The 10,025-nt window shown below is 48.0% G+C and overlaps 1 protein-coding gene across 1 annotated transcript in view; it reads right to left on the bottom strand.

Moving 5' to 3' along the window:
* LOC129825301 (uronyl 2-sulfotransferase-like) overlaps window positions 1-10,025 on the bottom strand; it is a 122,422-nt gene that overhangs the window by 13,284 nt on the left and 99,113 nt on the right. The window contains exons 3-5 of the mRNA XM_055885299.1: window positions 9,831-9,986; window positions 4,426-4,505; window positions 3,508-3,661 (exon numbers count right to left, since the gene is read on the bottom strand). Of these exons, the coding sequence (XP_055741274.1) occupies window positions 3,508-3,661; window positions 4,426-4,505; window positions 9,831-9,986 (390 nt within the window). The remainder of the gene's footprint in view (window positions 1-3,507; window positions 3,662-4,425; window positions 4,506-9,830; window positions 9,987-10,025) is intronic.

Genomic DNA, 10,025 nt, shown 5'->3' with positions numbered 1-10,025 from the left:
GGCAGTGTGTCTGTGTGTCTGGGACTGAGCTGCTCTGGCCCTGTGTCTGTGTGTCTGGGACTGAGCTGCTCTGGCAGTGTGTCTGTGTGTCTGGGACTGAGCTGCTCTGGCAGTGTGTTTGTGTGTCTGGGACTGAGCTGCTCTGGCAGTGTGTTTGTGTGTCTGGGACTGAGCTGCTCTGGCCCTGTGTCTGTGCGTCTGGGACTGAGCTGCTCTGGCAGTGTGTCTGTGTGTCTGGGACTGAGCTGCTCTGGCCCTGTGTCTGTGTGTGAGCTGCTCTGGCAGTGTGTTTGTGTGTCTGGGACTGAGCTGCTCTGGCAGTGTGTTTGTGTGTCTGGGACTGAGCTGCTCTGGCAGTGTGTCTGTGACTGAGCTGTTTTGGCACTGTGTCTGTGTGTCTGGGACTGAGCTGTTTTGGCACTGTGTCTGTGTGTCTGGGACTGAGCTGCTCTGGCAGTGTGTCTGTGTGTCTGGGACTGAGCTGTTTTGACACTGTGTCTGTGTGTCTGGGACTGAGCTCCACACTGTGTCTGTGTGTCTGGGACTGAGCTGCTCTGGCAGTGTGTCTGTGTGTCTGGGACTGAGCTGTTTTGACACTGTGTCTGTGTGTCTGGGACTGAGCTGTTCTGGCACTGTGTCTGTGTGTCTGGGACTGAGCTGCTCTGGCAGTGTGTCTGTGTGTCTGGGACTGAGCTGTTTTGACACTGTGTCTGTGTGTCTGGGACTGAGCTGTTTTGACACTGTGTCTGTGTGTATGGGACTGAGCTCCACACTGTGTCTGTGTGTCTGGGACTGAGCTGCTCTGGCAGTGTGTCTGTGTGTCTGGGACTGAGCTGCTCTGGCAGTGTGTCTGTGTGTCTGGGACTGAGCTGCTCTGGCAGTGTGTCTGTGTGTCTGGGACTGAGCTGTTTTGGCAGTGTGTTTGTGTGTCTGGGACTGAGCTCCACACTGTGTCTGTGTGTCTGGGACTGAGCTGCTCTGGCACTGTGTCTGTGTGTCTGGGACTGAGCTGCTCTGGCAGTGTGTCTGTGTGTCTGGAACTGAGCTCCACACTGTGTCTGTGTGTCTGGGACTGAGCTCCACACTGTGTCTGTGTGTCTGGGACTGAGCTGCTCTGGCAGTGTGTCTGTGTGTCTGGGACTGAGCTGCTCTGGCACTGTGTCTGTGTGTCTGGGACTGAGCTGCTCTGGCAGTGTGTCTGTGTGTCTGGGACTGAGCTGCTCTGGCAGTGTGTCTGTGTGTCTGGGACTGAGCTGCTCTGGCACTGTGTTTGTGTGTCTGGGACTGAGCTGCTCTGGCCCTGTGTCTGTGTGTCTGGGACTGAGCTGCTCTGGCAGTGTGTCTGTGTGTCTGGGACTGAGCTGCTCTGGCAGTGTGTTTGTGTGTCTGGGACTGAGCTGCTCTGGCCCTGTGTCTGTGTGTCTGGGACTGAGCTGCTCTGGCAGTAGGCTGATCAGTCAGACAGACCTGGTCAGAAGACAACACCACTATCAGTCTCGTTCACTGGTCACTCTTACAGCTACAGTACACATATGATTCATAGCCAAATAGCGTACGACAAAAGCATGTGTTTGTGTGCGTGTTCACATGACTGTGTCCATCCGTGTTTGTTTGTGAGTAAAGAGGGAGTGGGGCTGATGGAAAATGTAAGAAGTCTACCACAGGAATGTCTCAATAACTCATGCATTAGGGCCGAGACCTGGGCGAGAAACTGACAGTGTTCTTTCACTGACACCTACTGTACACACACAGCAGGACACAGAGCGGCGGGACACAGAACGGCGGGACACAGAACGGCGGGACACAGAGCGGCGGGACACAGAACGGCGGGACACAGAGCGGCGGTAAAAAGAACGGCGGGACACTGAACGGCGGGACACAGAGCGGGACACAGAGCGGCGGGACACAGAACGGCGGGACACAGAGCGGCGGGACACAGAACGGCGGGACACAGAACGGCGGGACACAGAGCGGCGGGACACAGAACGGCGGGACACAGAACGGAGGGACACAGAACGGCGGGACACTGAACGGCGGGACACAGAACGGCGGGACACAGAGCGGCGGGACACAGAGCGGGAGACAGACACTCTCAGGTGAGCCAGCAGCAGCTCCCCTTTACTGTAGGAGGGGCCCTCTATATACTTTAATAAGGCACATGCTCCAGTAATCCTGGGACACAGCCAAGCTGAATTACCCAGTTAGACTCAGCCACAATGACATTCACTTCACTGTGTGTTTGCTAATGTGGCTGGCTCAAAGTGTGTTATGGTTATTGTGAGGGCCTCTGACAACGCACTGGTGTGTGTGTTCTATATTTTTTGATTATGTAACACAGTTGGTATGTAACTAACTCGGGATGTCTGTGTGTTTGTGTATGTACTGTATGTGCGTGCATGTGTGTGTGTCTACCATCAAACATGCTTGATTGGAGGAGCAGAAAGGGGCATTCCTATTGCATGTTAGCTGACTCCATCTCTACACAGATTACACCAATCAAGACCACCACTAAAAAAACTGCACGAATTCCCTTTTGAACCTTACTTAAATGGGACCTCCACTCAATAAAACACACACAAATCACAGAAATGATAGTTGGAAAATAAAACGAAAGCAGTAAATGCCATTAGAAAAGCCTGAGACGACCAATATCACCACAGAGTATTGAGTTCTAGATAGTTCCGGTCTCTAACTAACCGTCAGATTTGGTCTAACTCAGTCAAGTCTGTCATTGAGTTCTAGATAGTTCCGGGTTGAGAGCAATGGAGGAATGGGAGAATGGAGAAATGGAGGGATGACAACAGCCCACAAGGGGCAAAAGCTTCGTTACTCTTCCTTTGCATGCCACACCATGTACCCTGTGTCTTCAACGAGTAGACCTGGGATTTCTATTGTAGAACTGTTACAAGGAACTCTTTCAGGACTTCATACATTCAATACCGTAGGGCTATAACTAACACAGATTTATTATTACTATTACTACAGTATATGCTGAGCCTCACCGGATCATTTTTTCTCAAATATGTCATTATGGTAAGAAGAAAACGTGTTTGATGTTCCAGCATCTAAATCAGTTGAAACTAAGGCACCCATACAGAGTCAAAAACATTGTGAATCTATATAATCCATATCATCTGAAACCTTCCAATTAAGACTGAATTGTTTATCAATTTCCTTTTGTAGAATGTTCGAGAATGAGACATCTCATGTATAATTGTTCCATCTATTCTAAATCGTTTTTCAATAACGTGCCTTATTGCCAGAGAATAATGGAAGCATTACACAACCATCCTGACGATGAAACAGATGGAGACAAGGAAGGACTGTGTACAATCTAGTAATTCAGTCATCCAGTCATTTACTGTTGAGGTCAGAATGATCCTCATACTACATTAATATCCTGGACCATTATCATTCAAACCAACACACTGATGCTGCTAACGGAACGAAGAAGAGCTGTTGGACCAGATATGAAAGAGAGATTCTACAATAAAGGAGCAGTCTCACCAGGTATCTCTCGTCACCTTTCATCCCTGGTGTTCGGATGAGGTGATTCTGCTCCCCCCTCCAGTCCCCGAAACGTCGGAAGAAGTAGTTGGAGAGGAAACGGTTAATGGGGTCCCGTATGATGTTGATGTAGACGGGCTGCTCTATCCTGAACCTGACAGACAGAGGGACAGATGGATGGACACATATTTGTACAGGGTACATTGTACAGTTCTTCACAGTGGGGCACTATTGGGGCCTAGTTGATAAGGAGATGGGCAAATGACTTACACTAAGTGTACAAAACATTAAGAACACCTTCCTAATATTCATTGCACCTCTTCCCTGAGAACAGCCTCAATTCGTCGGGGAATGGGCAAGGTATCGAAAACTTTCCACAGGGATGCTTGCCCATGGTGACTCCAATGCTTCCCACAGTTGTGTCAAGTTGGCTGAATGTCCATTGGGTGGTGGACCATTCTTGATACACTGGAAACTGTTGAGCGTGAAAAACCCAACAGTGTTGCAGTTCTTGACAGACTCAAACCGGGAAACATGGCACCTACTACAATACCCTGTTCAAAGGCACCTCAATCACTTCTTCACCCTCTGATTGGCACACACAATCCATGTCTCCTCCCCCTCCTCTACACCAAGGTTCCCCAACTGGCGGGCCGCGGGTGATTTTATTTGGCCCCCCATGTTTGGGCTTATTGCGGTCAATTTGCTGTCTACAAATGATTTGTACATTAAATCAAATGTCAAGACTTTTCTGAAAATGTAAACTAGCAAGGTGGTTCTGATTAAAACATTGTCCAGTCATAGCTATAACAGTGAAACTCCACTGTTTCAGGTGGTTCTGTGTGCCATTGAGACCGTAGCCTCATAGATGGATGGATGGTGCCAGTTGTCATACGTGGTGTGCTCTGCTGTAGTTACCGGGTGAAGTTGAGAAAGTGGACATGTCTGGTGTACAGGAAAGGCTGGGGGATGTTGCTGATGTTCCTCATAAGGTCCACCTGAAAGACACACATCAAGAGAAATGACTGTACTAGTCTATACTTGTATCAAAGACATTATGTCTCCCCAGGATGGAACCAGAACCAAATATAAAGTTCATTTAGAACCATTTTCACTAAACCCTTTTGTGCCTTAACAGGCGATGATGGAATATCTGTAATTAATGACACATTAATTTCACATGTTCTGGCTTCAGCAGAGAAATCGATTAAGAGGTTGTGGAGACCCCCGTCCACTGTGTCAGAACCTGACAACATCATCATGTTGGAGACCCCCTGTCCACTGGGTCAGAACCTGACAACATCATCATGTTGGAGACCCCCTGTCCACTGGGTCAGAACCTGACAACATCATCATGTTGGAGACCCCCTGTCCACTGTGTCAGAACCTGACAACATCATCATGTTGGAGACCCCCGTCCACTGTGTCAGAACCTGACAACAACATCATGTTGGAGACCCCCTGTCCACTGTGTCAGAACCTGACAACATCATCATGTTGGAGACCCCCGTCCACTGTGTCAGAACCTGACAACATCATCATGTTGGAGACCCCCTGTCCACTGTGTCAGAACCTGACAACATCATCATGTTGGAGACCCCCTGTCCACTGTCAGAACCTGACAACATCATCATGTTGGAGACCCCCTGTCCACTGTGTCAGAACCTGACAACATCATCATGTTGGAGACCCCCTGTCCACTGTGTCAGAACCTGACAACATCATCATGTTGGAGACCCCCTGTCCACTGTGTCAGAACCTGACAACATCATCATGTTGGAGACCCCCTGTCCACTGTGTCAGAACCTGACAACATCATCATGTTGGAGACCCCCTGTCCACTGTGTCAGAACCTGACAACATCATCATGTTGGAGACCCCCTGTCCACTGTGTCAGAACCTGACAACATCATCATGTTGGAGACCCCCTGTCCACTGTGTCAGAACCTGACAACATCATGTTGGAGACCCCCTGTCCACTGTGTCAGAACCTGACAACAACATCATGTTGGAGACCCCCTGTCCACTGTGTCAGAACCTGACAACATCATCATGTTGGAGACCCCCTGTCCACTGTGTCAGAACCTGACAACATCATCATGTTGGAGACCCCCGTCCACTGTGTCAGAACCTGACAACATCATCATGTTGGAGACCCCCTGTCCACTGTGTCAGAACCTGACAACATCATCATGTTGGAGACCCCCTGTCCACTGTGTCAGAACCTGACAACATCATCATGTTGGAGACCCCCTGTCCACTGTGTCAGAACCTGACAACATCATGTTGGAGACCCCCTGTCCACTGTGTCAGAACCTGACAACATCATCATGTTGGAGACCCCCGTCCACTGTGTCAGAACCTGACAACATCATCATGTTGGAGACCCCCTGTCCACTGTGTCAGAACCTGACAACAACATCATGTTGGAGACCCCCGTCCACTGTGTCAGAACCTGACAACAACATCATGTTGGAGACCCCTTGTCCACTGTGTCAGAACCTGACAACATCATCATGTTGGAGACCCCCTGTCCACTGTGTCAGAACCTGACAACATCATCATGTTGGAGACCCCCTGTCCACTGTGTCAGAACCTGACAACAACATCATGTTGGAGACCCCCTGTCCACTGTGTCAGAACCTGACAACAACATCATGTTGGAGACCCCCTGTCCACTGTGTCAGAACCTGACAACATCATCATGTTGGAGACCCCCTGTCCACTGTGTCAGAACCTGACAACATCATCATGTTGGAGACCCCCTGTCCACTGTGTCAGAACCTGACTTCATACAGGCTGGAGCGAGATCCCCAATCCCCTCATCTCCCATTATTACATTAATGATAGCAGCTAAACCACACCACATGTTATGTTATCCCTCAGTGGATCTCCCTGTTGATAAAGCCCATCTGTATATCTGGTTCTAGTGTGCTGGTGATAGCCAGGACTTTCTGAAAACGACATCTACCCAAAACACTGTCCTCAGGTTTCCTTCTGTGAAACGACTAGCAGAGAAAACCAATTGGAACAATGAAATGTTCACACTGTGTACTGTTCATATCATATGTAAAACATGATCATTTACAGTTTTGTGTTCCATATCATCCCAGCCTAGGTGGATGTTCTCCACCTCGGTGGTTCCCCAGGTCTGCATCAAGAGACAGGTTCGGACCTGTACCCCAGGTGAGCTCCATGGTGGGGGTCACACCTGGCCCTGACCCCTGGGGGTGGAGATGGGACAGGTGGGACAGGGAAATGAAGTTGGGGTGGCTAACAACCCTCTAAATACTGAAGGCTGACCCTGTCATAACCTTGGCTGAGGTCACCAGCATTACTCAATAAACTGACGGAAAAACATGGAGGCCTTGATATCTATTGCGACTTGTTATATAGCCATTTGTTATCTAGTGTGATAGCATTATGGTTCATATGCCTACAATCAACAGTTATAAATCTTTTGGGACATATTTTGACACTGTGTTTGGAATGAAATGCTGCTGCTCCATAAACATCAATGAGAAACTGTGATGACACTGCTAGTCTGTTTGGACAGGCTATCTGAGGCCCCAGTCACACGAGAATTTGACAGCCCCTCCTCTCTCTCTCTCTCTCTCTCACACTCTCCCTCCATACAGAAAAAGCTACATTCTGCTGACTTGCAGACCAATTAGCCCAAAGCTTATACCCCCCACTACACCCCATCACCTCTCCCTGCACCCTAAACATGTTTTGGTTGATTTAATGGGTATAGGGAAGGCCAAACACACACACACACACACACACACACACACACACACACACACACACACACACACACACACACACACACACACACACACACACACACACACACACACACACACACACACACACACACACACGCACACACACACACACAACCCCCCTCTCATTCATGAAGGGAGGTGAGTAGAGGAAGAAAGGGGAGAGGAAGAAAGACAAAGAGAAGGATAGTCTGGGATTCCAGAACTATTTGATGCCCCCCTCCCTCTCTTCCTGATTGAAGGCTGTTCCTTATACACTTCCTGGTTGGGCTCCGCAGACCACTGGGACTGGGCTAGTGTAAACATACTAATATATATGTCCCTCAACACACCCCACCCCCACCCCCGTCACCTCTCCATTCAATCTCTCCACCTCACCCCTCCACACCCCCCTCACTTCTCCCTTAAAACCTTCCACCTATTTAAAGTCTGCTACTCCAAGCCGGGACGGACCATTTCAATGTTTTAATATCCGTGGTAGCTAGTATTCAGGAACATGGGGTCCATGGCAGAGCTGCGTTTGTTTGCTGTGTAACATATTTGGTGATAGAGAGAACATAGCACCACACAGCAACACAGAGAAACTCACAGAAAAGCTGTGTTGCTATTTCTAACCAAGCTAAAATAAAGCCATCTCTCTGTCTCAGGTCTTGTAGTCTGGCTTTAGAGAGAGACAGACAGGTCCCATAAGATGTGGGTACATAGGGCTCCAAAGGGTAGGGGACCTTAACCTGTTTGGCTACCCTGGCTGGGACACTCGGTTCTGGGCAAATGCATTAGCAGGCCACTGGCTGAGCCAAAGGATAATGGTCCAACACTCTAGTCCCCAGCCAGACTGGAGCTAAGGAGACCAGCATCTCTAAACTTAGACAGCATGCATCTGGATCTGCATAAGTCAACACACACACACACACACACACACACACACACACACACACACACACACACACACACACACACACACACACACACACACACACACACACACACACACACACACACACACACACACACACACACACACACACACACACACACACACACAGCTACTCTAAGAGGACGTGTTAGTGGACCATTGACAGGTGTTTTATCTCTCTCTCTCTCTCTCTCTCTCTCTCTCTCTCTCTCTCTCTCTCTCTCTCTCTCTCTCTCTCAGAGGCTTAATAATTCTAGTACAGCCAAGCGTTCCGGCTTGATGAATGTTTAAACTACCTGTTTCAATATTAGCTTTAATTAAATATTTACTTCAAATCCAGTAATGGTTATGAATATTTAGCATCTACTGACCATTCAAACATAAAAAGATTTCTACAGCACACTTTCACACTGATAAAAAAGGCCTATGAGAATATGAAACATTACCACATAGACTATGACACAGGAATACACCATTATTCTCTTCCTCTATGAAGAGTCTGAGAGTCTGCTTAAGTTGGTGTTAGGCGGCAGGAAGTGTAATTTATAGAAGGGCTAGAATAAAGGAAGATGACGAGAGGGAGAGAGAGTCAGAGAGAGAGAGAGATAGAGAGAGAAAGACAAGAGAGAGAGAGAGATAGAGAGAGAAAGACAAGAGAGAGAGAAAGACAAGAGAGAGAGAAAGACAGAGAGAGATACAGAGACAGAGAGAGAAAGACAGAGCGAGAAATAAATACCTATTTTTGATCATGCAGAATGACTAGCGTTCAGTAATGTTTTAATTTGTGTTGGCATTTCCCATGACACAGCCTGTCATTTCAACATGTTTCTGAGGGATGCGGTTTGAAACACACGCAGCACTTCCTCTATAAATGCTGTGTTGATGTCCTTAAGATGCTCTTGGAAATCCTAAAAATACATTTCCCAGCCCTTCAGCCTGTTCTTAGAAAGACTGAAGGACAATACAGTAGCTTGCTGTGTTACAGCTTTAAGTGATAGCACTAGGACATCACTACCACTTCTTGTGGTAGTGATGTCCTAATGCCATGTTGCAGAGAGAAAAATTTGCTATTTTATAATGCTATTCTAAACATTTTTTCATGATTAAATGTTGCAATTTTAAAGCTAATTTCCAGCAATTCTACAGTTTTTACCATGGGGCAGGGGAAAACATTTGCCGCTTTATAGCTCATTTCATGCTTTTGTTCACATTTTGCAATGAGGCTGAGATAAAATGTTGCAGATTTAAAGCTCATTTCCTGCTATTCTACACATTTTGACATGAGGCTGAGAGAACATTTTGCAGTTTTAAACTTAATTTCCTGCAATTCCACACATTTTGCTATCATGTGCTATCAAACATAAAAAAAGGGGGTTGTGGGCCCCCTGTAGGTTGGGGGCCCCAGGGCACGTGCCCCTGCGTGCCAATTCTGTAATCGGGACCTGCTTCCGGTCATCATACAACAAGGCAACGCTCCTCACTCCTCCCATCTCTGACCCTTAAAGCACACCCCCTCAACCACCACCGATCTCCCTCCTTATCTCCCTCCCTTCTCCATCTTTACCCGTTCATGCTTGGTAATGCGTGTCATACCTGTTCATGTTTGGTGAGGCGTGTCATACCTGTTCATGTTTGGTGAGGCGTGTCTTGTTGTGGATGTCTGAGGAGACCAGGTTGAACTGATGTCTCTCTGCCAATAACCTTAGTAGGATGACTACCGTCCTGCTGCCACACTTCCCCACACGATTATACACCACCTGACTGGGGAATGGCAGCACCTGAATGGGAGAACAACATAGAACACACACTGCTGAGGA

Source organism: Salvelinus fontinalis, chromosome 27 (assembly GCF_029448725.1).
Source record: "Salvelinus fontinalis isolate EN_2023a chromosome 27, ASM2944872v1, whole genome shotgun sequence".
NCBI classification, from domain to species: Eukaryota; Metazoa; Chordata; class Actinopteri; order Salmoniformes; family Salmonidae; genus Salvelinus; species Salvelinus fontinalis.
This window is presented reverse-complemented; position numbering and strand designations above follow the sequence as displayed.